The sequence below is a fragment of the Andrena cerasifolii genome, chromosome 1, assembly GCF_050908995.1.
Source record: "Andrena cerasifolii isolate SP2316 chromosome 1, iyAndCera1_principal, whole genome shotgun sequence".
In the NCBI taxonomy this organism is placed as follows: domain Eukaryota; kingdom Metazoa; phylum Arthropoda; class Insecta; order Hymenoptera; family Andrenidae; genus Andrena; species Andrena cerasifolii.
Window position 1 is genome coordinate 32,540,822 of NC_135118.1, and position 26,906 is coordinate 32,567,727.

Here is a 26,906-nt window from a genome sequence, read left to right on the forward strand (position 1 = left end):
CGGAGGTTCGCGGTTCTCAGGAGGGTAAACAGAGCTCGTAATTCCGTGGTCTCTATATGTAGAGTTGAAGTGAGGTGCTGCGCTCTAGTTAACGATTACAATCTCTTATCGAGATCGATGAACGGTACAGGAGAGAATCAGAAAGGGTAGTTAGTCCGAGAACGGAAGCTATTCCGTATCAGACGTTCGGGTGGCGGTCGCAGGTCGCAGGCAGCGTGATTCGCGCGCGCAACAACGAAACGAAACGAAACGATCGAAAAATTCGGAGGGCAGTCGATCGCGAGCCGTCGAGTCCCCGGTCCCGTAACCCGTTGCAACCTGTCCATAACCCCCGCGACTGATCGGTGAGCGGAAGGAAAAGAAGATCGCGATGGAATGTTCAAAAATTTCGGACGTTTCGGGCGGAGTAACAAAGATACTCGAGTAAACGCGAGTAACGGCTTTAGAAGAGGTTTCTGATCGGTTCGGTGGTTGGCGCGGACCCGTGCGGCGGCAGCCGATCGTTACAAAGATCACGATGCAGTTCTGCAGCGAGGTTGCCCGTATAATTTCACTGCTCTTCATTCCTTGGCTCGGGGTCGCGTGCACTCGCGAGCCAGAGAAGCCAGGCAAAGCGGATAAATCCGAGATCCGAGAATCGTTCTGCCAGCCGTTTCCTGGCATTATTTTGGAAGAAAGTAGAACCGGCGTATTGGCCAACGGAAGTATAGTGCACAACGAGCTGGTGTACCCGGCGGAGTATTACCGAGTCCTCGAGAACGAGACGTACGGTTGCGTGTGCAAGCTGCGAGCCTGCCTGAAAAAGTGCTGCGGACGAAATGAGATGCTAGGAGCCGGTGACCGACCGTCGTGCATCCAGCTGCCCAGCGGGCTACCCGTGCTCGATCTTGTCCTCCAGCGGAGTCAACTGGCCACTGAGATCCAAGAAATCTCCGGCGTCGGGGATCTGTTCACGCTGGTGGAGGATACCGGCTGCCCCAAGAATACCATCAAGTACATGCTCGAGCCGGAACATTTCGTGGAGGACAAGTTCGTGCTGGAGCCGAACGGCACGCTTCGAACGTCCTTAAACACGTTTCCGGCCTGGTCCTACTGTCTCGACTGGAAAGAGTCCTTTAAGAAGATCGGCGTTCTCGTATGCATGTCGCGGGAGGCTATTCCATCGACCGACGAGCAAGCTACCTACAAGATCGGCATCATAATTTCCATTCCGTTTTTCGTCGCCACCTTCCTGGTGTACGCGATCATCCCGGAGCTGAGGAACCTTTATGGAAAAACTCTGATGTGTTACGTTGCCTGCCTCGTTGTCGCCTACACCTTCCTCGCGATGGCCAAGATGTTTCACCTCTCGGTTGACCTCTGCTCCACGATAGGTAAGGCAGCGCTCACGAACCTCGCGATCCTTGCCCTTGCGTAGCTTTCGTCGATTCTCTCTCTCTGTCTCTATGCGTCACGCGCCTTTTGTCGCGTTTCGTCGGAAGTACGAGCTCGCCCGAACGCTGAAATCGCCTATTCTCGCAGCAAAGACATCGAATTCGGGATCTTAGTATAATTGCTTAGTGGCCGAAGGGATTGTAGCGTACGTGCGAATGTCACGTGACTGGAAAAGAGGGAAGAGGTTCACCCGACCGAATACCCAACGTCACTTCGCTGTTCCCGTCGGCACGTCAGGATGAAACGCTACGAAACATGATGAATCATATGGCTGCGAGCTACGATGTGCATGCCACACAACATCTAACTACGTGTATATGTATTTCTGTTTTTATTTAAATTGCTTTTATCGCACCAATTGTCCCTAGTATGGTGAAAAGGCGAGTTGCATCTGAGGCTGCTGTAATGCATGCCTAGCCTCTGTGTAGAGTGTCAGAACATAACACAAGTACGAAGTAATGAAAAATCATGCGTTTAACTATACATAATACTATATTCGAATTCGCGTGCGTTCACGCATCGTAAAAATCGCGAAACGGTTAGACCCGTGGCGTAGGTTACTGTAGAAGGGCTACAGGTAGCAGTTTCTATAGTTCTAGCCAACAACCATTTGAAACCATTGCCCCGCATCTGTATCAGCTTCCGAAACGGATTCAGAATGCCGATAAAGAGTTCCGATGCTCACGAAAGCCGGAAACCGCGGGAAACGAGTTGCTGATACTACGCATTATAAAGCAAACTACTCTGGAAAATCGGGATCTCGTAACAGACGACTTCCAATCCAATCAGGGTCGCGATCTTCACCTCTCGCGATATCCGTACTTTATCATTGCCACGGTTTTTCACACGCGAAGCGTAGCTACTCGAAATTTAACGAAACGGAGGAATGCGGGAGCGAATAATTAATAAATGGCTGGAAATGATGTATACCAACGTCATTTAAATCTATATAAAGTATTAGTCAGCGCGTTAGTTTCTCCAGATAGCAATAGTAAGCATCCTGAAGTCCTTCTTTTATGACCTTATCCGTACCCTATTACTCATCCTTGAACCTCGATCTCTATGCCTCATCCCTTAACGACCGTTAAACTCAGGACAACCCCCACTTTTCAGCTTACCGAAAACCGTACATATATATATATATTACACGCAATTCTTCCAGTCAGAAGCACTTGAGCACTTCAGTCCGAATAGTCTGGACACGGGAATCTAGTTCTGAATCTATAATCTAGTATTTATCTGTAATCGTCTTAGTTTCCGTTATTTGTATAAAGTTATTTAATAAAATAAAAGTAATACGAAAAATACGGAATACAACAGAAAGGAGACTAGCGTAAGAACTAAGAAGAAACCGTCGACTCGTGGCAGGTCAGATCGCATCTGCGTCGTCGTAGAAGTTACGAATTGTCGAGTCGTTTCCGCGTAACGCGATAATGCGTGCGGTCGCACCGAATCCGGGCGGTTGGCGATAAACAGTCGGTTTACGGGAACGCACCTACCAAGATGTTGCCCGGTGTCGATCGCGCTCGGTGTTGGGATCGGCGAGCGGTCTTCGGGATTTGGTTATTATCGGTGCTCGCGATAAGTCCATCAAGCTCGGCCATTTCGGTCGCCGAAGCGATCGCCGATCGCCGAACGGTGCGAGAGACATATATCGCTGCGTATTCCTCTGGCGCGAACGGTGGCGAGAGCTATTCGGGTGATTCGCTCGGTTCGGAGAAGGGAACGGACGGTGCGTCGGTGCTCGCCGACGACAATGCTCGCGGGCTGGAAGGGGATGCAAGTCGGAACGTGTCGCATTGGAACGAAACTAGCGTGCCCTTGTGCTGCCCGCTGGAAACACGGATGAGCAACAACACGTGCATCAAGACCAACGGCACTTTTCACTTCCCGCCTCTTTACGACTCCCAGAGTTTTGCGCTGCTGAAAGAGACGCCGTCGCTAGGGGACTTTCGCTGGTTCATTCGGAATCCTTGCCAGCGAGGCTCCTACAAGCTCGATCCGAATCAGATAACAGAGGACGCGTTCAAGCTTCTGGATAACGGCTCGGTTTATATTACATTCGAGAAAGATGTGATCGATCAGGACATGTACTGTTTCGCTGTTATTGACGCCCAGGCGTACGACGTAGCTCGCTGCATCTCGTTGACGGAGAGCGAGCATTCGGGCAGGATAGAGGTGGCCTTTCCCGTCGGAATGTTCCTATCAGCGTCGTTCCTTTTCGTCACCTTTCTCGTTTACACCCTGATACCTGAACTCAAGAATATGCATGGATGCACGCTTCGTGGATACGTCGGCCCGCTCTTGGTCGCTTACGTGCTACTCGGGACCGTCAAGATCATTCCGCAGACAAGTATCTCGTACACCGCGTGCATGATACTCGGTACACTCTTCTCAGAGATGGGCAAAATTTTCGTTTAACTCGCAAGATGGCGCGTGACTAATTGGAACGCGGAGGGGCGCACATGGAGGTTTCCTCCGGGTTTTAATTATGTTAACAATACAGCAGAAAAAATAAACTCTATTCGCATTTAGGTAAACAAGAAGCTAAGGGAATAGAATAATAACTATTTGCATGAAATAGTAACATTTTTAGCTGTACTATATGCGTACATATAATATTACTACGTACATAACTACAGAGCTTCAATACAAAATTATCTTAACCAAAATTAAAGAACTAAATTATTAGTGTTGTTGTATTCCGTATTTTTCGTATTACTTTTATTTTATTAGATAACTTTATACAAATAATGGAAACTAAGACGATTACAGATAAATACTAGATTATAGATTCAGAACTAGATTCTCGTGTCCAGACTATTCGGACTGAAGTGCTCAAGTGCTTCTGACTGGAAGAATTGCGTGTGACATATATATATATATATGTACGGTTTTCGGTAAGCTGAAAAGTGGGGGTTGTCCTGAGTTTAACGGTCGTTAAGGGATGAGGCATAGAGATCGAGGTTCAAGGATGAGTAATAGGGTACGGATAAGGTCATAAAAGAAGGACTTCAGGATGCTTACTATTGCTATCTGGAAAACTAACGCGCTGACTAATACTTTATATAGATTTAAATGACGTTGGTATACAACAGTGTAATCTTTAATTGTCATTGCTTCGTCGAACGGAACAAATCGTACCTAACTTTCTCAAGAATTTTATTACTCTAACAAGGGAACACCGCGAACCCGGACTCACCGACTGGAACGCAACTTTGTGGGTTGTTAGAGTGACTCAAAACAAGAACAACGGTGTCTTTCATTTGGGCCCTATCGCCCTTTAAGGGGGTGAAAACTAACCTCAAAGTCAAATTGGCACTTCCACTTCTTCGCGTGTAACTCTCAAAGTACAACAGACAGAAAAAAATGTTTCAAACAAAAGTTTAATGGTGCAATCAGCGCTACAAACTTGACTACTAAACTTTCAAATCAATTGTATAAAATTTGTTCAAATGCTGCTGGTCAATTTGAAAAATATGGTTCCGAGAAAAAATGCGTTTAAAGTGCCATTTTGAAACAGAGAAAAGAAAAAAAATAGCTTGAAACTACTTAAGATGCGTATAATAAAGGCGTTTAAACAGATTCTCCACTTGGTTCTTTGTTTACTCACAAAAAATTGTCAAAGGTAGGTACACTGCGTTTTTGTGCCGGTACAGTGGTGGTACCCCTTAAATAAAACTGCAAAGTTAAACAAATTATTCGTCATGTGTCGAATAAAGTTAACTCGGGTTAACGAGCGAATGGCGAAGAACTTTTAGTCGTTACTTTATTTAAATAAAAATTTTGCCCTTCTCCCAACGCCTTAGAAACAAAAGTAAATGAGTAGGTATGTACTGTGTACGTAGTTCGCTAGTTCTAGCGGAGGGGTAAGGAGAGTTGTATAAGATGTCGCGCGCGATGCGGCGCACCCCTTGCTCTGTCATGGTTTTTATGAACGCGTAGATACAAAACTACTTCTCCAGCTATTATGCACCTACACACATACATACTCGCACTTTCGTTTGGTCCGGCTCTGTGCGCGTTGTAATTTCTCCGGATCTCTGTTTCAGCTTACATCATTCATTTCTCGTTTCTGGCTAGCTTCTTCTGGCTGAACGTCATGTGCTTCGACATTTGGTGGACTTTTGGGTAAGCGAATTTTCCATCTGCCGTTAGCGCGGCTTTTTGTAATTCTTTTGTCGAATCGGGGACCTCGCAGCCGAGCCTTGCAAAGAGGGGTGCAACTCCATCCTGACCAACTGCAAGTAGATTACAAAACACTGTTTATAAAATTATTGCTTTCACTTAAAATTCAAAAGAGAAGACTAATTGAAAAATATATATTTTCACACAATAAAGTCATTGAGTTGATAAGTTCTTATTTCTATTTTTGGCGAATTTCTCAAATCTGGAGCTGCCCGAAACCAAAATATAGCACACAATAGTAATGCGTGCGGATTCAAATTTTGCCACGAATCGCTCATTTGTTATCAGATTTGTATGAAACGTGCACCAAACGATGTAGAATTTTTTTAAAAAATAAATATATATATATATTAAATATAATATATATAATAAATATATATATATATGTAAAAAAAAATATATTAAATATAATATAAAAAAATATATTAAATATAATATATATAATAAATATATATATGTAAAAAATAAATATATATATATATATATTTATTTTTTTTAAAAATTCTACATCGTTTGGTGCACGTTTCATACAAATCTGATAACAAATGAGCGATTTGTGGCAAATTTTGAATACACAGTAGATTTTAGACACAGTAGATTCTCGTTATAGGCTCCTCGTTCGGTGCTGGCGGCGAGCGTACAACGCGTAGCGTCGACTAATCCGAGCCGCCAATGAGAGCGTTGCGCGACTGAGAGAACCCGAGACCCAAGGATTCCAAGAAATTCTGGGGACAGCGACCGAGCACACAGCGCATAGTCGAAACGAGCTTATAACGAGAATCTGCTGCATTACCCGTCATAACTAAAAAAAAAAACGGCAAAAGCTAGAGGCGCACCACTCTTGCTGCATGGTCCTGAATTTAGACCAAAGCCGAAAATGCACGGCCTGCTTAATAATTGTTATACATACGCACGTACGCACGTTCGTTATTGACATCGTTTAGCGTGCCGCAGCTGCTATAAATGCCAGCCATTATATATTATTCTTCTAGGCAAGCAAGGGAAATTTGATAGCTGACAAACACCGAGGGAAATTGATTGCGGCATAGCGCGAATTAATATCCGGTTCGTGACGGCGCGTGTACACTCTGCCAACATTCTTAAATTAATTTCGATCCGTCCAGCAAGTGAACGATTCTCCTCGAGTGCTTTTACCGCGTAAACGCGTAATATCTCCTCGCCTCGCCCCTCTCGCCCCCTCGTCTACTTTCGTCTCATTTCCCACCCGTCTGGGCGCCGACGTTGCGTGTCGGATATCGGATGACAAGGAACCGTCCTTAATTCCTTTCGATTAATGGATAGTCGCGAGGATCGATAGAATTTATTGCCTAGAGATCCGAAGACTAACGTAATCTCGGCTCTATTGTACTTACCCAAGTGATCCTCTGGACCGTAGGGGTAGGTAACGTTGTATTTATCTGCGAATCTCTTTGCGCTAGTCACCTCTTTGCTGCCATACGAAAAAGCACGCTCCAACAGCCAGATGAACACGATACAAGAGCTTCAGTTCGCGAGGAAAATCCAGACGAGGATTGCGAACCTCCACTCATTACACTGCCTTCGCTAGATAAAACGTCCTATCCAGCGTCTCGAAACAACTGACAAGGAGAGTATTTTAGGTGTCCGCCCCCGATCATTTTGATTTTTGGATATGTTACAGAGGACCGAAAAATAAGAAATACGTGTTTTTTTTATTTTTCCCCGTTTTCATATTTGGGGGGTGAAAACTGCGTTCAAGGTTAGGGTTGAAAAATCATTTCTGTGGAATATCTCGAGAACTATTAGAGATAGGGGAATAGTGTGAATGGACGAATTTTGTGTCTTTGAATGCGAAATATGACTGACTCGCCAGATTTTCAAAAATCCACAAAAATGATTTTTCAACCCTAACTTTGAACGCAGTTTTCACCCCCCAAATATGAAAACGGGGAAAAATAAAAAAACACGTATTTCTTATTTTATACATATATATAAGCAGTTAATTAGCGGATAGAAGCAGAAAGAGAGTTACAGTATTGCGCAGTGGTATAGGAATACAAAAATATATAAAAGAATTAAGTTAAAATTTTATATTTAATTTGATTAAAAATGCACTGTAAACTAAAAAATACTTTAAATAAAATCGTGAGGCAGGATTTTCATCCCTCATTTCGGCGCTTGCTTCTGTATGAAATTAGTTCATATATATATATACATTTTTTATTACTTAATATTTTCCATTTAAGGAGTAATGAAGTCGTAATAATAATAATTATTATCAGCATGTGATTCGCATGTTCTATTATAGATAGCTGCCTATCTACACCCACGTGCCTTCCTTTTCACTGGAAATTAGTCGAATACACGCGTCCGCGCCCAATTTATCCTGTTGTATCTATTCCCGCGAGCCTCCATCTTTCGAATCGCCTTTTCATCGATTGAACCGTTAATATTATTTTAGCTGGGAATAAAATACAAATACTGTGTGCAGTGCGCAGCATTCGAGGGTTGACATCTATCATTATCTCTGCGTGTACGTTCTCTATCACATTTGCTGGGACAGCGATGGGATTCGCAACGGACCCGCTGTCGAGTTTGGAGGTGGAGCTGCACGCGTGCGTTTCTCGACCCAACCGTTGTAAAAGATCGAGATCTACTTATGTATCTATAGAACGCCAGGTGCACAGCAAACAAATCATGACGTATCGTCCAAACAATTCTCGAGTGCCGAGAAACGGCCTTTTCTTCGAGGCAAGCGTCGACGCCGACGCCGACGCTGGCGCCGATATACTATCCACGAACGTACCCTATACCGATAGGTACTCGCCTGTGTGAGAGAGTGCCGCAAACAAAAAATCGCGGCGGGCGGATGATTGTAATTCGGGAACGCGAAAGGGAACTTTAGCTCGAAAGCAATTGTATTGGTTTTCAAGCACGTTAAACGTTAAACGTTCCGAAGTCGTTTAACAGCAGTTGATACTTGTGTAGGGGAAATCAGGGGAATTGCGAACACTTAAGGAAAAAGTTAAGTTGAAACAAAAGCATTGATTTTAATCAGATTTGCTTTATAGGATAAATAAACTTTGGCTAAAAAGGCAACGCAAAGAATTATAGATACTTTAATAAATAAATCATTTTTTGGAAGAGAAACAAAACTCTTTCTGTTCGCAATTGTAGCTAGCTAGTGGGGTAAACGTGAAGGTTAATTAAAGATCTCATGGTTGTGGGAAACACTGGTTTTCTTCTAAGCTGTGGGTCTGATTCGTACTGTTATTTTAAATTTAGAATTTGAAACAAACATTACTCTCTTTCACCTTATTTCAACTCCGTATCATAAAGCAAACATATTGAGCGCATAGATTCAAGTCTGGGATTATAAAAATCTTCAACGGGTGTTGCAAAAATTCTGAAATAAAAGTGGTGGCCCATATTTAGTCTAGATATAAATAATTTAGACCACTTCCTCTAACGTTAAAGATTTGGCGTACTGGTTAAAACCAGGAAATGTCCACTTTGCACTGGAACGAACGCTCGAAATGTCCCCGCTCTTTGCCGAAGTACAGTGCTAATTTTTAGGATTTTATTTAAAAAAAAAAAAGTAAACGCCGTATGGTCAAAAAACCTTTTGCGCTGTATTTTGACATCTTTAAACATAATAAAAAGAAATTTTTGAAATTTTATCTAATATTGCTGACTGTTGGTGATTGCAACTGTTTGGGTGATACAAACAAAGTTCCGCATCTGCGAGATTGATAACTCCTCGTAGAATTCTCTGAAATCAACAAACCAGAAAATTCTTTAAAGTTCATAAGATGGAATGGCATTGTTCATGGAAGCATCTAAGATCATAGCAAAATATTGTAATCTCATGTCTTGGCAGACGTTTGAACCATAAACTTCGGAAGATCAGCTACTTTTACGCCCGAAAATGTTTAGAAAAAGAAAAAGATGAACGAAAAGTTATGATTGTAGATGATTCCATGGAGAATTTAGTAATGAACAAAACCCGCAAGAATTTTTTAAATCCATCGATAATTCTCATTTGTAGGACTTCCGTAAGTCCGTAAGTTTTAAGGGTGTATACCCGTTTGAACCCTCCGAAAATGTGCAGATTTTGTGGATTTTTTTACAAGTCAACGACTTGATGAAGATTTCCCGTTTTTTTACTATCGTTACATAGTGTTATGAACTACTTAAGAAAAAAGTTTCAGTTAAAAAACTATTGTTTTTCGGAAGTTATGTATACATATCCGAGAGTCTCTCGATTTTAGACGGCTAAACGGTGGGCCTGAAAGCAGCTGTATGGCGTGTCTGAAATCAAAAACAATAAAATCTTCTTATAAAGTATGTCAATAGCTATCGTCCAACGGGGACGATTTTGAAAATTTTGGAAAATAAAGAAATGGTGAGAGATCAAAGGTAAAGTTACATTTTTCTAAGAGAAAAGGTCACCTTTTTTCTTTATAAATAATAAACCGAGAATCGGAATAAAAAAAGCCCTCGTTGGACGATGTGGAATCTTATTACGATCCTGTATGCAAAATTTAAAGCGAATTGGTTGAACGTAGCGCGAGTTTTTGGGCCCACCGTTTAGCCATCTAAGGTCGAGAGACTTTCGGATATGTATGCATAACTTCCACAAAACAATAGTTTTTTAACTGAAACTTTTTTTTTAAGTAGTTCATAACACTGTGTAAACATAGTAAAAAAACGGGAAATCTTCATCGAGCCGTTGACTTGTAAAAAAATCCACAAAATGTACACATTTCCCGGGGGTGCAAACAGGTATACCCCCTTAAACAATAAGGAAAATAAGCGCGTGCTTAGGGCATCAGGAGAAAGGGGGGCACCATAGAAATTTTCTGAATTTTAAAATCTAACTTTCCTTAGAAACACTATTTAGTCAAATTAGCGGAAATGCTTAAGAAATCGTACATTGCGTTGTATAAATGATCGCCCTGTATAAGGGGGCCTCAAACTATCTTAAGTGCTTAGGGCTTCTACGTTCTTACTCCGCCCCTGACTAAAGTATTAAGGGGGGAGCCTGGTGTAACTAAATGAAAATCGAGGCATTTTTCGGGAATTTTTTTTAAAGAAAGTATTTGATAGATCTTTCTGAAACTTTCAGGATATTGTATTAACAGGTTAAGGTATATAACAAAAAAAAAATTATTAAAAAAGAGCGGCAAATAACAAAGTTATGCCCAGTCCGTTGGCGACGCAATTATTGCACCGCGGGCAACGTAGCGTCTTTTGGTTTCACCTGAAACCAAAAATCGAACAATTTTCTTTTAGTTTATGAGTGTACGCACAGAATGAAGAAATTTGAAACTTAAAAGATGCAAAATGAACAAATGGCGGCCTCTTGAATAAAAAGTTCACTGTTTCCAACGAAATTTTGCCTTGAATGTCTAAAAAAAAGTTATTTATTTAAACAATATCATTATACTAATAACTTAGTACTATGAAGAAAATGTTCACAAATATCCGTGCACAAGGCCAAGTCGATTGGTTGAATATTTTTTCAGTTACATTGCCCGCAAAGTATAAAACTGTCGTTTCGAGAAAAACACATTTCAAGTTTTGTGGTAGCCTGGCGCTCCGTAGCAAAATCGGCTATATCCGCTTTAATTTTTCGAATTTCGTTTTGCTGCTTTGGGAGCATATTATCGTGATGTTTAACTATTGATTTATGCAAAAAAAAAAATCGATTTCTTCGATCCGCTACACCAGGCTCCCCCCTTAAGTGCTTAGGGCTTCTAAGTTCTTACTCCGCCCCTGACTAAAGTATTAAAATGTAATTTTCCCGACAAAGCTGTTTTGCGACGATTCCCTTTTTTCCCCCTTATTACGTACCCTAGTAGCATTTATTGTTGGCATTTTGATGGTCAACTAATTCCCAACTTGGGGATACTGTGGGCCAACCAGAAATGCTACTAGGGTACGTTCTACGTTCTCGCCTCGTAGCGTTTCTGCTCTTCACGCGAATGCCACACCGTTGCAAGGCATTGCTGTTACCAAGCGTTCCGCGAGAATCGCACGAGAATTTTCTGGGAAAATAAAATTATTGCGCTGACGGCACGAGGCACGATATCGTTTACTCCAGCATAATCGTGTTAATAAGATATGTCGTCGTTCCAGCCGTGCGTTCATCTCGCCAAGCCCTTTTTTCGTATAACTAAGTAGACAGGTAGATGACAGAGTGAGTGCGACACGAGTTAGGGTGTGACCGCGTCAGCCTGTCCCCTGTCCACCTATCCACCTGCCCCGTGTCTCGTATTCCGTGTGTCTATCACGTACCCTTATCGTTTAGCCAACGACTTCGATTACACTATTATATGTGCGTACACGAAAACGTGGACGGGGGATACTTTGCTCGGCCAGGCAGTAGGATGTTTTTAGTGTAAATACGAGTCAGTTAAATAATATATAACCGATCACCAGCGGGGTGACATCGCGGCAACTACCCACCCACAATTAGAGAAAATTAAACGGCACCCTCGCTATCCCTCACCGCACTCTTTCAATGTTTATGACACACGAGCGAGGCAACGTTGTAGTGCGTCAAGAGAACGCGACGCGTTTCGTGCTGTTAGCATTATTCGAATAAATTTTTACTCCAATCATCCCGAATAATAATTGCGAATCGAATGAAGATATTCTCGAATACCTAACGAATAGGGTGGGTGCACCGTTTGTGGCCGTTGCACTGGTTTTGGCCACGTGCATAATTATCTTATTTTTAAACTACTTGCAGATCATTATTATGCGGAGAATTTTGCGTTATAAATATTTTGTTTAGTACAGAGCCAGAAATATAAGGTTACATTTATTGCTCGCAGTGCTTACAATGTTATACTTTTTAAGAAGTGGCCAAAACTGGTAGAATAGCTTAAACTGGCCACAAAGGGTGCATCTGCCCTAGTTTTTTTGTTCGAATAAATTGTCATTGGAATAAATTTGTGTTCGAATAAATTTTCATTCGAATGTTCTCGAACAGAGGAAATGGTCTAAATATGAGCTACCATTTTTATTTCAGGATTTTTGCAACACCCGTTGAAGATTTTTATAATCCCAGACTTGAATCTATGTGCTCAATATGTTTGCTTTATGATACGGAGTTGAAATAAGGTGAAAGAAAGTAATGTTTCTTTCAAATTCTATATTTAAAATAACAGTACGAATCTTCGGTTTTGAAAGTGGGGTATATGGGCTACTAGTAAATTAATCTAAAAGAACAGTGAAAACTGCATATTTTCAGACTGAATTTTTTTAAAACATGTCCAAAATGCTAATAAAAATAAACTTACAAGGGAAGATCCCGAACCCGAAAATTCAAAAAATTCTGAAACTTTGTGAATATATAGGGGATTTCCTCCTGATTACAACGCAATTTTTGTTTGCTGCGCAAATTCACTCTAAAGGGGTGAGATTAACCCCTGAAGGTTCGGCTATTTTTCGATTTTATTTTCTAACTCGAGAACTGTAAAATAATTTTGTTACTAAATAATAAATCTAAGTAAAAGAAGTAACTTTTCTCTTGAAACTTTTTTTCTATCTCTTACAGTTTGCGAGTTATAACACAAAATCGGAAAATAACCGAATTTTCAGGGGTTAATATTACCCCCTTCGTGTGAATTTGGGCAGCAAACAAAAATTTCGTTGCAATCGAGAGAAAATCCCCTACATATTCGCAAAGTTTCAGAATTTTTTGAATTTTCGAATTCGGGATCTTCCCTTGTAAGTACTTTTACACCTTCACCTACTATGACCTGATACTTCAACTAGCCCATAGTTAGACCCTAGCCCATATTTACACCACTTCCTCTAAAATTTGAGAATGAAACGTAGTTATTCTCAAATGATGAATAATTTTTAATTCGAATAAAAATTTATTCAAATAATGCCCAACTTTGCTGCGAGGGAAACGCACACCTCTCACGCGACATACCTACATATTTCCAAGCGCTGGGACGTTAAATCTCACCGCTTTAGGACTTGACACAGGAAATTGATGCGTCAACTAAAACCACAAATGTTACACATCATCCCACGTCGAGTCAAGCGAAGTAACTTTTTCCTCAGCACTCGCGGACTTGCGTCTGCTAGAACTTTCTTTCTCTCTTCCGTTTCTTATTAATGATGGTCGTTTCCAGAGGGTTCCGCTCGCTGCAGGGCGGCGTGAAGCAAAGGGAGCGGAAAAAGTTTCTAATATACTCGATCTACGCATGGGGTTGCGCTTCTCTTCTCACCGGAGTCTGCATCATCATGAATTTCGTTCGGGACATCCCGGATTACTTAATACGGCCTAACTTCGGAGAGGATAGCTGTTGGTTTGCCAGTAAGTTGAGACTTGTACACGGAGGACCGAGATTCGTAGCAGAGAACTGTAATTATAAAAAATTATTTAAATAACGGATCAAATGAAAGCCACTTGAACTCTAGATTATTTGGCGAATTACTTTTCGACCAGACTTTATTCGACCAGCAAAGTTAACCCGGGTCGACTTTATTCGACACATGACAAATAATTTTTGTGACTTTTATTCGTTATTCGAAATTTTATTTAAATAAAAATTTTGCCCGTCTGATTCATCTGGTGTAAGTCACTCGCATGGTGTTTCTCGTAAAATAATGTCTTGCGTTTTCACGTTGCGTCGCGGCAACACATCTAACGGCTCAAAATACTAAAATAATAAATATATATATACTTAAAAAAATTAAAAAAAAGTTTAATGTTTATTTTGTTTACCATTACATTTATTATATTAATTAATACTGTCCATGCGTTGTGCTAATAAAAGCGACGACACTTAAAAATAGCGGGGGAGGGGCTGGCACCCCCAAAGAAGGGGCTTTGTAAAAAGGAAAGAAAACTGGTGTTAATTCTTTAAATAAATTTTGATAATCACCTAATGAATTTTATTGAATTTGCATTAAATGAAATTGCATTAAATAAATTATTCTTGAAAATATTTTCATCCCTTCAACTAGCCCCCTTCCCCCAAGATTACATTCTGAGTGCGCCACTGATTGAAATTATAATTTAATTCATTAGGGAAATAAACAGATGGAGGCTTTAAGACGTAAAATCTGTTGCTAACTAAAATTATAAAAATTTGGACTTACACTAGTGACTCTCAGCCCTCCATGTGTAAATATGTCTACACGCTCGCACCTGCGAACTTTTGCGCATCAGCTGTCCTTTACTTCCGGCCGTGAGAAGTATGTACATCGCGATATCTCGTGGTATCGTAATTGTAATGGTTCTCTAGGTACAGAGTACAAGGCGACAGCGATATACTTCTACGGACCTATGGGCGTTACAGTTTTCTGTAACATATGCCTCTTCGTCTCAACGGCGTTCAAGATCGTGCAGCACAAAAAGGACACCAATCATCATCTAAAAGGCCAAGACAGTAGGCGCCACGACGACAATAAACAATGGTACGTTCTTCTTGTCGTTCGTTGATCCGTTTATTTTTTTTTAATCTGGTCTCGAAGAAATTGCGCCTAAGGGGCCATGCCAACTTCCAGAATTTTATTTTTCAAAAACTTGAAGACCTTTTTAAATAAACGGCTGTGCATTCGAGAGTATGTATTTTAAAGTTCTTGCAGTATTTTTTGCAATGCAATATACAGTGGATCCTTGATAACTCGAATCTCAAGGGAAGGGAAAGAATCTTCGAATTGTAGAGGTTTCGAGTTTTCGAGTAACAGATGTTAAACAAACGAAAATTCGACTCATAGAGGCTTTGTGCGGCTATTCATTTCTCCACTTGTGAAGCTGTAAAGCAAGACAAATTCAAGTTTTAAAGGTCAATTGTTTACTGTATACCTATAATCAAATATATACCTACAACTTATTTACTACACATATATAAGAATAATTATAAGACACACTTTATGCTCGAAATATTACTCTTTATTACGTATTAAAAAAAATGCGATTTTGCTTCGTGCTAATCTTTTAGTGTATTGTAAATCAATAGCATTTTCAATCGTGAATAATGCATGAAACTTCTAAAAAAACTCTACGAAATTTCGTAATACATATGTAGAAGTCAACTTCAATTTGTAGAGGTCGGAGTTCTTCTAAATTCGAGTTGTAGTGGTGAAATACATAATTTAACATGCAAAATATAATTCGAGTTAAGGAGGCTTTATTTCGAGCTGTAGAGGTGTTTACAGCGGAGCGGAAGGGAATGAAGAATATTTTCGTCTTATAGAGGTTTTCGAGTTGTCGAGGTTCGACTGAATAAATAAATATAGGAATTAGGGCGATCTCCCGGGGAACTTTTTTTAAGCACCTTGCGGTGATCACTGCTCCGACACGGTTCATCCGAAATAAAAAATTCGCGGGAATTTAGTTAGTATATTGGATTATCTTGTCCTTAATCGTTTATTATCCCAAGATATTAATTTGCTACAAAATGGCAACTTCTCATAGCAAAAGTATCGATTTTCACCACAGAATCGCGCTCATGTTTCATAATTTTCCATCTGTAAAATAACAACTACCCAACGGAAATGAAAAACCCACGATTAAGGACAAGCTAATCTAATATACTGACTAAATTTGGTCGATTTTTTTATTTCTGATGAACCAGGTCGTAGCTATAGCGATCACCGTAATAAAAAACGCGCTGTCGGGAGATCGCTTATAATTCCATTATTTATTTAGTTATCGCATTGCAAAAAAAAACTACAAGAACTCTAAAACATATCCTTTCAAATACACCACCGTTTATTTAAAAAAAAGTCTTCAAATTGAAGAAAAAAAATCCCGAATATACTTGCGTTTTCAGACCTTGCAGGTAGGCATAACCGCTTAAGCATTGCGCGGGGACTATTACCTACAGAAATGTATACGAAAGTGATTTCGTCGTTATCAAGGAAACAGCCGCTACTCCGTACGCGTTTATGACGGCAAAATTATTTTTGGACCCTCTCATAAAACGAGTAAAACCGAGACTTTCCCATGGCTCCATTTGTTTTCATAATGACGGGTTCCTCTAAAGTAGCAAGTACAACATCCGTCCGTACCCAGCACAGTCTCTCGGATGGTCGCACGTTTCGTCTTCCAGACAACTTGCGCGTATCACAGCCGAAGCGCTCTGCGTAAAAACCCATACTAATCAGCGTGCCTTCTTCGCGCTTTGCTGCGCCTGCCTACATTTTACGACGCATAAGAATTAGAAGAAATAAACAATAGGGTAGTTTCGGAGTTAGTTACTCCTTACCGTATAATTTATAGATCTTCCTCCTTGTCGCGCAGGTTCAATCTGTACTTGAAGCTGTTCATCGTGATGGGCATCAACTGGTCCATGGAAATAATATCCTGGCTGTTCAACAATTCGCCGAAGTACCTTTGGTACCTTACAGACCTGACAAACACCTTGCAGGGAGTAATAATCTTCTTGATCTTCGTCTGGAAAGGTAAAATCAGACTGCTGCTTCTGAAACGATTCGGTTGTCACCGAGGCGATATTTTCTCGGGGAACTCGATTCGCAGCGCTTACCACAGTTCCACGTCCCGTACTTTCACGACGTTGATGGCACCGCTACAAGAAAAGGGCAACCCTTATACGGGCGAACCTCCCCGTAACAAACCAGCCGCCAATCGCAATGACTCCATTTAACGCGCCCATCGTCCTGCGTCGTATAGTAATTTTACAATTTTTTTCGTTTATGCGTTGCTCTTTGTACACGCGTACCTACACATTTCGTTCGTTCGAATAACGTCGCTACATTCGCGCGACGAACCTGGACGCTCTTGATCCGGTCCCTTCAAGCGCGGGTACTCGGACGCGCACGCAACTACACGTATCTTTATTAGATTATCATTCTTCGTGCGAATATCTATGGGGAAAGATGTGTCGGAAAAGAAACGCTGAAAGCATCTACGTATTCATCCTATACTACACAGTCAGTAATGCGCGATAATTTCCAGCAATTCGGAAGGCTTAAGCGAAAGCTTGCTCTTGCACCGTGAGTATTTGAAGGAAAGAGAACTGTTTAAATGTTGGTGGAACTTTCTGAACAATCTGATCTCACGCTATTTAAGATACATAATGTAAATCAGTAATTTAAGAAGTACTACTCTACGGTCGCGCTGTTTCGTGCTTCTTCCATGTCAGTTACCTAGCTTTAATCGTTTTAAATCGATGTACGACAAGAATTTACCAATTGTATTTTAAGCTAAGGACATAATTCTGTCATCTGATATTTTAAAACGTACGTGTGTTATTTGCTGTTTTTTTTTTTTTATTAAGTCCAATGCGTGAAAATTTTATACGCTGCTCTTATACACATACTATATACATTATAATTATGTAATATATATTACATTACATGCACACGCATAACACATACGTATATAAATTATGTATTTTTATTCTAAAACGATATTAAAGTATAGTACAAACGTCAAATGATTTCCGTTCAAATTAATACTACTGAAACCTGTTAATTAATTATTACACGCATTCACGGTGACGACGCAACCTCGGATCGTCGATGCAGCTTTTATTATCGCGCGCGACACGCGTACAAAATACTAAACGTTCGTTTCTCGCGGCAAATAAGCAGGTTCTCCGAACGCGTAAAGATAAGAGGGTGTGGCCGAATCTTTCGCTTCGCGAAACATTCGCGGTTCATACACGATCACATTTCCAAAGACAATTCTTCGTCTGTATTTTTTAAATGGGGCGCTTCATTGCGCATTTATACAACTGCATATATTTCATTTTAACTTGAAAACAAATTATTCACGCCGATTAATCTCCGATATAGATCGGGTCCATCGTTTCTCTACCCCTTTACCTTTTTTCTCTTTTAAGCGAATACATCTTCTCGGTCGGCTCCAACGCCCTCGCCATCCTCCAAGCTCGAGAAGTTCAAAAAGTGGGCGGGTCTGTGAATCTCGTGATAAAATTCCTTTGGATTCGCCAACTGAAGTTCGTACTTCATATTCGGGTCGTGTCTCACTCCTAGGATCGTCGGAAAAAGTAAAGGTGGTATGAAGATTTACGCTCGTGAATTAAAGGCAAGTCGGTGGTAAAAATATATCAGACGACGGGTCTTACCCATGAAATTATAATTCCACGATCCTTGACTCGGGACCATGAAGAAGCCGAGGAAACGGTCGGACAACAGCATTTGCACCTTTTCATAGTGACTAGGTAAATAACCTTTAGGATTATTCCCTTTGTCGGTATTTTGCTTTCCCCATTCGAAGCCGCTGAAACGCGAGCAAGAAAACTTTAATAACGGAAAATTTCAGGCTGCGAAGTAGAGGTAAGTAATTTTCTATGGAAAAGAATATACGAACCTGGGTGTCAACTTGTATGCCGTAAGGGAACATGAACCTGGCGTGAAACTGCAAGTAATGACGATGGTCTTTTCTCCGTCCCAGATCGGATTTTCCGCCATTACTCGAGCATGCGTGGATATATCCTATTGCATGCGAGCAGAAAGAAGAAGTCGTAACTACTACTTATTATTGTTATGCACAAAGGAATAAAGGAGCTAATGTGCGTTACCTGTGGCGACAACTGCGGTAGTTCGTTAGGTTGAGTGTGGATCCAACCGAGGGGTTCCATTTCTTTTAGATATTGGTGATTTGGAAGCGTGTTAGGTAAATGAACGGTTTGATGCGTTCCCCACTGCGGTGCCATAACTATGCATCTGATCTCTTTTACCTGAGGATTATCCGGTGGACTTATACCGTACAGGTATCCTGCAATCTATGGAGGTAACAATACAAACACAAATCAGAGGATGTAAAATATTTTCTGCGAGATTTCCCTAAAGCTACAAATCGAAAATTAACTCATGCATATAAATCTATATGTATAAATAAAACAAGAAGTCCAACTGACTGACTGATTGACTGACTCATCAACGCCCAACTCAAACCGTTTAACCTAGGAACGTGAAATTTGGAAGGTACATTGTTTTCATGACCCACTAAGGAAGGGTTTTTGGAAATTCCATCTCCAAGGAGGTGAAAAGGAGTAAATGTATTTTCTCGGACTCCCTAATATCTCTTAGGCCCAATTAGATATCAACTTGGTTCTTACTCACAAAGATTATCCACACAAATGCCTAAAAACCAATTTCAAGATTTTTCCTTAACCAGCCCCTAAGGGGCTGAAATGTATTTTCACGGATTCCTGAAAATCTCTTAGGCCCGATTAGATATCAACTCGGTTTTTACTTCGAAAGCAAACCCACATAAATGTCTAAAAACCAATTTCAGGATTTTGCACTAACCAACCCTAGGGGGTGGTGAAAAGGGGTGAAATATGTTTTCATGGAATCCTTAATATTTCTTAAGTCCGAAGCGAAGCGCGAGGGTATTTTTATAAGTCTAACATATAAGATACTTATGTATATACCTGTGCTCGTAAATCTGAGATCGTAACGAATTTCTTGAGGACGTTCTTCGGCAAGATGTAAGTGTAGCCGGTCTCTTTTATATCGTCGGACGACACGTAAATATGATTGGTCCTGAGATGCAAGTTCGTGGCGGAGATCGCTCTCACCCGCCATTCCGTCTTCGAGCTGAACGTTTGTGTTTCGTAGTTGGAAGTAGTCGCGGTGATAATTTCGTCGCCGTGTTTGTTCACCGTTCTAGTAGTGGTGGCGGTGAGCTGCGATTGCTCTTTCGTCTGCTTTTCAATTTCAGCGATTTGTTGACGTTGAGCAGACGGCGCGCTAATCTCCATGCCCAGAATGATATCTCGAATTTCCGATTGAGTCAACGATGCGACGTTCACACTGAAACACGACAATCCCATTAGCAACAGCTGCTTTTTACCATAACTGCGCGCCAGTAGAAATGCAATCCGTGATGTACGTACTTGTTCTTTTTACCATAATCCGCTAATATAAGGTCCTTTAATTGCACTTCGACTTTGATCCATTCGTCGTCGGTTAAAGAGGGCCATATATGATGCGGCTCGGTTATGGTCGTCTTGTCAGGTTTCAAGACAACTTTCGTCCTCTCAGTGTTGACGTGCAGCGCGCGAAGGATGAGAATCAGACGCGAGAATGCCTGCGAATTTCATCGCCGAGATTCACAATTTTTGAACGTCACTGTAATTTCGCATAGGGCGAAGAACTTACCGTATACGAGGAGATAGTCTTCAACCAGTCGTCGTACAAATTGAACAACACCATTTGAGGCTCCGTTGCTTTCAAAATTAAATCACCAAACTTCTCGACTTTTAAGCAGGCCTGGAACGGTAACTGAAGCTCCGATCCTTTGATAACGATATTAGGGAAGTCGAGTAAATGTACTTCCAAGGGATCCAGCATTCCCTTTCTAGTTACAATGATTTGCTTCGGTTGTTCTTCCACCGGTAACGATCGAATAAGCGCGGCTACTTCCTCGGCAGTTTTCCACTTGGCCAACTGCAACGGAACACGATGATATCACACAATCTTTAAGCCACAATTCTTGTAAAATCAATGTAATTTACATACTTGTCCTAAACGCTTTTGACCAGCCCAAACGGAAGTATGGATGATTTTTAAAAACAGCTGGCCAGTTCGGGGATTGAAAATGAAGATCGCTCCGTTTATAGGCTTCGTAGTTAAATTGCCCTCGAACGTTTTGTGGATGGTAACGCGGTAAACATTAGTGTCGTCGACGAACCTAATGAAATCAGAAATTGTTACGCATAAACTGGCTTAATTCGCGCGTGCAAGAAACAGAATACAAATTACTACCATATGATTTGATTGGAGAACAGTTCTCCGTAATTCTGCGAGGACAGGTACGGTTCCGTTGGCTCGGACGAGTAAAGTTGCAACGCTTTTCTGATGCGCTCTCGTAACACGTACAAAGCTGGATTTGCCTTCATTATCTTCGCCATCGCTTGCTGTATAAGAGGCTTGCATCCTGGGAACCAGTTGCCGTATGCGCTGACGGAAACAACGAAACCATTTGTATTTTGTAGATTTACGAAGGACCGCAAATAGTCCTTTTAATAACGTAGTTTAACGAAAATGCCGTTTGAAGGTAGTCGGATTACCTACCTGTGTAAATTGTAGGCCAAGTCGATGGCGATCAGTAAGCCCGTGGGTGATGGGTAAATAGACATGTTGTCCGTGGTGTAATCTAAGAATTTAGCTCTAGCGTACCGCTCGATATCGTGGGAATCGTAATCTCCCCACCTAAGTTGTACGTCTATCCAATATTTTTGCGTGGTGGTGTTATCCATGAGGTCTCTGAAGTTCCGAAGCAGAGAATATCGTGAATTTTGGTGAGAACAGTGCGACAATATAAGCTCGTCGATACTCACTTTGAGTCGGCGAGCAACGACGGTCTAGAGACGTTCCACTTGTAAGCGGAAAAGAGTAATATATCGGCACAGGACGAATTCATTTTGTATGATTTCCTGGGGTGAATAGTCTCCTTTTGGACAGTCTCGATTTCCAGCGCGTCCAATTCCTGATCGAACACTTGGCAAAGATCCATCACGATCGATTCGTGTACCTTTTGCCATAAATGCGCGCGGAAGATTTGAATCAGCGAAATCTTCAGCGTTGGAATTTTACCGTGCATGAATATCCCAGTCAGATCCAGTTGTACCTGAAGAATTTTACAAACACGATAGAAACGAGATGTTCCTTTACAGTTACGCTAGAGTTACGATCTGGTGTAGATGGAGCATTAGCAATAAGGGTATCCACTTTACCTGGAAACCGACGTACACGTTCGCTCTGTTGATGGTCGGCGACCACCATAAAGTAAATCGACGATTTGGTATTTGATTTAAACCCGACCTCTGGGCGTTGGTTAGTTTCTTGTACTTCATAGACTCTTCGAAACCAGATGCCTTCTCCCTGTAAGAAGCCACTCTCGTCACATTCCATTCCATCCTCCTATTATCTAAAAGTCTAAACGTTGCCAGGCTAAATTTCCCTTACCAAAAGAGACCTTCCCAAGTCGGGAAGTATGTTCCCTTGAAGAGCGTATGCTCCAAAATCCCTTCTACACCGCCGAGTGCCTGAATCATGTCCGTCCTGTAATTGTTCAAGTTCCATAATTTACCGTCGTGACGTTGGTGAGTCCACCAGAATGGATTCTGCTTCAACACCTGGATGATACGATAAAACAGAAAAAAAGAATTAGATTCTTGTGTCAACAGTCTTCTACGTTGACGTACCGACACGATGTGTCGCGTATACCTAAGAAATTGTGTATAGCAATAGGGTGGCCCTTATTTTCAACGTGCGATTTCTTTTGCTCTCGCTCCCTAGCATGGTTCCATTTTATAAAAAAAGAATTCCTGAAAAAGATTATTGCAATCGGACAACAGGAAAGGGTGCCAACCAATCCTCGAAGTTTAGAATTCATCAATGGTTTGGATTTAAAGAATTTCTCAAAAATGGTAAGCCCTATCGAAATTTTGTTCCAATAACATTAAAAGAGCATTCAATTTTCTATAATTACAGTGTATATAATTTGTTCGTGCTTCTAATCATTTTTTAGATAATAGCGTTTAAATATAGAGGTCCGCACGTCTACAGCATAGTGTATTGCCTATACACGCGTAGTGCGGACCTCTCTATATTCAAACGCTATTATACAAAAAATGATTGGAAGCCCGACAAAATTATATATACAGTAATTATAGAAAATTGAGTGCTCTTTTAATATTATTCGAACAAAATTTTGATAGGACTTACAATTTTGGAGGAATTCTTTAAATCCAAATCATTGATGGTATCCGATTGCAATACAGTTTCTCAAGTACTATTATATGAAATGGAACCGTTCTAGGGAGTGAGAGCAAAGAAATACGAAAAAGATATTTCGACGCGTTTAAATAAGGGCCACCCTAGTGCAGCAAACATGTACCCACCTGATACTGTTTAAATTCCGTGCGTATTCTCCAACCTTTATCGTAAGCGAGAGTGTGCCTGTCTTTCTGGAACAGCGTGTTTATTCTAGGTATACCGCGGTCCCAGCTATCCTCGAGATCCTCCAAAGTGAGCCGCCGATTTTGCGCATTGGCTTCCTGTCGCTTCAAAGCGTATTCTGCCCATACGCGTTGCGAGTCGATAAACTCCGACTCCCAGGGTTGGATGTACCGATATAAATTCGGGATCAGTTGATCCTCGTCGTGGCTCATGCCTGAACGGAAATGTGTGATACCGACATCGGTCTGCTTCGACCACCTTAAATCCGACTGGAACAGGACAAATTGTTCGGTTAATACATATGCGGACGGAATCTACTGAGAGTTACCAGAAGCTATATTTATGTATATCATGACCTACCTGAGGTATCAACACGTGGCCCATCGAGAGCATTCCCAACCCGCCCAATTCCTTCGGCGTGTAAAACACCACCGGTGGAAACCGCGACGGCATTTTCGAGTTCAGACCAATCTTGATACGAGTTTGAATTTTATTTTCACACTTGACCAACAAGTCCAAGAGTTCCTGCGTGTTCACCACCGCTTCGCGGAAATAGGTCATCAGTCCGATCAAAGCTGTGTTCCATTTATTGACGATCTTCGTAAATGTCGTCGAACCAGAGGCCATGAGAATCTGCCTGACTCTATTGTGGAATCGTTGTAAACTCTCGTCGTCGACTCTCAAGAAGCACTGCGCCGTCCTCTCCTTCGTAATCTCATTCTGCAAGTTCCATACCCCGTCCCTGTGTGTAAACTCCTCGTGAGTGGTCCTGCACTTAGGCAGAATTCTGCACTCGAAGCCGCTCATGTTGAACAACAGGTTCGGATTATCCTTACTGTACACGCTGACGAAACTGTTCTCCCATTGTATCGTAGTGGTGGATCGTGGCAAGCGGTTTTTAATGTCCCAGAATACGGCGCGGCCCAAATTAACGTCATGCTTCATGAGCCGCATTCGCGCGTCCCGGGGCCAGCATTTCTTATTATTATAACCGACGATATTCTCGTTGTTGGGATCCGGGTGCTCGGTCAAGTACCTCTGAATCAGATCTCTCGCTTCGTCGGCGGAAAATCTCAAGAACAAGTGTATCCTGTCTACGTATCTGCAGTAAAGTCTAATAGGATGGGCCGTCTCGGAAGCGACGTCTTGGAATGTTAAGAAGTCGTTGGGCATTTGCGGGGGACCAGCCATTTCGCTGGCCCTTTGCAGGCCAAGGACAAGCAGGTCCAACACGAGGCCGTAATATTGCGCTATGAAAGACGCGAACTGTAACCCTCTGATAATCCCGTAACTGTTGGTGTGATTCATATCCTTGTAATTGATCACCACATTATTCTTCGCGGTCATGTAATCGGCTATGTTATGATCAACGATCAGCCGAAGAAGCCTATTCAACAACGTCAGGTCTATCTTCTCGTATAATTTCTCGAACTTCGATTCCAGCAACACGTTGCATTCTCCCTCGCTGACGTCCCAAACGTCTTGCAGATTATTGATACCCTGGCACCATTTGTAGACAAGCAAAGGAGGTGGCTCCGTGTCGGAGGGTTTCACCCATGGTGGGAACAGCCTACGCTTGTCCGCTTCGTACCAAAGATACTGGTCCAGGTAAGCATCGGTGATCTTCTCAAGCGGTTCGACATCGTAAACGGGAATTAGATGGCTGTAAAGGTCCATGAACTCGATCCCCACCTCTTTGAACGCTCTCTGCGTGAGGAGGTGTCGCTTGATTCTGGACAACGCCTCGTGCGGATTGTCGTACGCCTGCTCGATCAAGCCGAGCTCCTCCCGTTGGCTTTGGTTCAACCTGGACTTGACGCTGTACGCTTCTTTCAAGCGTTCCAGGGCTAATATCAACAATTTGGTGTCGTGCTTGTAAGACAGCGGTGGGAACGGTATGGGAGCGAATCTTCTCGATTCTAGCCAGTGCACCGTTGTGGTGTATATAGCTACCGCTTCCTCCGGAGAGATGTAAGGGCCGTCCTTCAAATAGTTGTGCTGCCGCTCTTGCTCGGCTTTCAGGTACAGCCGCGTCAAGCGTCCGAGGTTCTTCTTGCAAACGGTCTTATCCACGGTCGCTCCGCGTCTAATACGCTCCCGATTGTAATGGGCGGTGTTGGTCCACCAATCGGCCTTCATCTTCACGTAACGGAGGATCATGTTCTCGATGGGGATCGGTAATCCAGGGACTTTCCAAGGGATATTGGCCTTCCAACATCTCCACGCTTCGCTGAGATGTTGAAGTATCGTGCGGGCTTTATTCTGCTTGATTCCCTCCGGCATCATGTCCACGATATCGTGCATCACCGACGCCCTCAGTTCAAGATCGAAATGCGACTCGACGCGCTGCTTCGTCACAGTCTTCGCTACGCCTTTCGAGTGCCGGCCCTCGAACTGCCTGGACAACAGGTTCCCCAACCATCTTTCCAGTAACGGTGTGATTCCCCTCATGAAGAAGAGCCAAACTCTCCAGCCGGGCGCCCAGAATCCGCAACCGGGACCTTTGCCGACCGGGCCAGTGTTGAAACGATAGTAAATCAAGTGTTTCAAATCCTTGCACATCCTGATTTGCCTCATCAGCTTGTACTTGTATCGATACATTCCGGTCAGCTGGCCGACGTGCGCGAAAATGTACTGCAGGCCGTCCGCCAGTTGGAACGCGTCGACGTTATTCAAACGATACTGCACGTGCGAGTCGATGATCAGTTTCGTTAAACGGAGGATCTCGCGGCACAGATGGAAAGCATTTCCGAATCTGGACTTCTTTCTTTCTTTGGTGGTCAAAGTTTTCACCGGCTTCAGGTTGAAGTTGTAATCCAAGTGAAGGTAGTTCAAGTTTTTCCTGTGAATCAGTAGGTTCAACATATTGTATCCCTGCCTGCATACTTGCAAACCAGCTTCCACCCAATCTATCGTGGTAGTTTGGAAGAACTTGGTCGATTTGAAGGAGCGGAATAAATAACGTTTCTTCTGTGGTTTCGGCGGTCTGTGCTTCAACGCGTTCAAAACGAAATATTTCAACAGCTTTTGGTAGCTGACCCGAACTTTGACCGGTTGCCCTGGGGGGCAATGCTCTCTGTACCAAGACTTCACCAAAGGAATGTCGATAGCCCGCCTGGTTCTGCCAGAGCGGGTGTTGAATGGCCTCGGCGCCCATAACAGAGCTATACCGTTCGCCGTGTTATCTGTGTATAGAGGAGTTTCTTGAAGGAACGGCTGCACTTCTTCTGGTAGCACAAAGTCTTCGTCATCTTCGATTTGCGGCTCCACAGTCTGGAACATACGGTACGTAGGACACACATTTGGTAATCATTTACCCCAATTCACTTAAGGGGGGAAACCTACCTAGAACGGTCAAAACAACATGC

The 26,906-nt window shown here is 42.2% G+C and overlaps 2 protein-coding genes and 1 long non-coding RNA gene across 5 annotated transcripts in view; 1 reads left to right on the forward strand and 2 right to left on the reverse strand.

The window, feature by feature from the left end:
* Positions 1–18,038, forward strand: LOC143376323 (G-protein coupled receptor Mth2). 3 transcript variants are annotated; one of them, XM_076826506.1, is made up of 5 exons: positions 1–1,373; positions 5,487–5,565; positions 13,758–13,942; positions 14,877–15,048; positions 16,880–18,038. In XM_076826506.1, the coding sequence occupies exons 1-5, from the start codon at positions 518–520 to the stop codon at positions 17,241–17,243; spliced, it is 1,656 nt and encodes a 551-aa protein (XP_076682621.1). In that variant the 5' UTR covers positions 1–517; the 3' UTR covers positions 17,244–18,038. The 3 variants fall into 3 exon arrangements, with proteins under 3 accessions (XP_076682621.1, XP_076682631.1, XP_076682611.1); XM_076826516.1 differs by having other exon boundaries at positions 2–1,373; positions 14,883–15,048; XM_076826496.1 differs by lacking the exon at positions 1–1,373 and adding an exon at positions 2,762–3,817 and having other exon boundaries at positions 14,883–15,048.
* LOC143376348 (uncharacterized) lies at positions 13,770–16,962 on the reverse strand. The gene is made up of 3 exons (XR_013087076.1): positions 16,845–16,962; positions 14,731–16,773; positions 13,770–13,988 (listed from the first exon to the last, which is right to left on the reverse strand). It is a non-coding gene; the product is annotated as an uncharacterized LOC143376348 (long non-coding RNA).
* Positions 17,848–26,906, reverse strand: part of Prp8 (pre-mRNA processing factor 8) — a 13,589-nt gene continuing 4,530 nt past the window's right edge. Inside the window, exons 8-22 of the mRNA XM_076826473.1 lie at positions 23,899–26,811; positions 23,481–23,807; positions 22,543–22,712; positions 22,311–22,458; positions 21,915–22,204; positions 21,649–21,840; positions 21,340–21,534; positions 21,094–21,265; positions 20,734–21,021; positions 20,469–20,662; positions 20,004–20,385; positions 19,146–19,349; positions 18,935–19,059; positions 18,690–18,844; positions 17,848–18,593 (exon numbers count right to left, since the gene is read on the reverse strand). Coding sequence (XP_076682588.1) covers positions 18,439–18,593; positions 18,690–18,844; positions 18,935–19,059; positions 19,146–19,349; positions 20,004–20,385; positions 20,469–20,662; positions 20,734–21,021; positions 21,094–21,265; positions 21,340–21,534; positions 21,649–21,840; positions 21,915–22,204; positions 22,311–22,458; positions 22,543–22,712; positions 23,481–23,807; positions 23,899–26,811 — 5,910 coding nt within the window. The 3' untranslated portion in view covers positions 17,848–18,438. The remainder of the gene's footprint in view (positions 18,594–18,689; positions 18,845–18,934; positions 19,060–19,145; positions 19,350–20,003; positions 20,386–20,468; positions 20,663–20,733; positions 21,022–21,093; positions 21,266–21,339; positions 21,535–21,648; positions 21,841–21,914; positions 22,205–22,310; positions 22,459–22,542; positions 22,713–23,480; positions 23,808–23,898; positions 26,812–26,906) is intronic.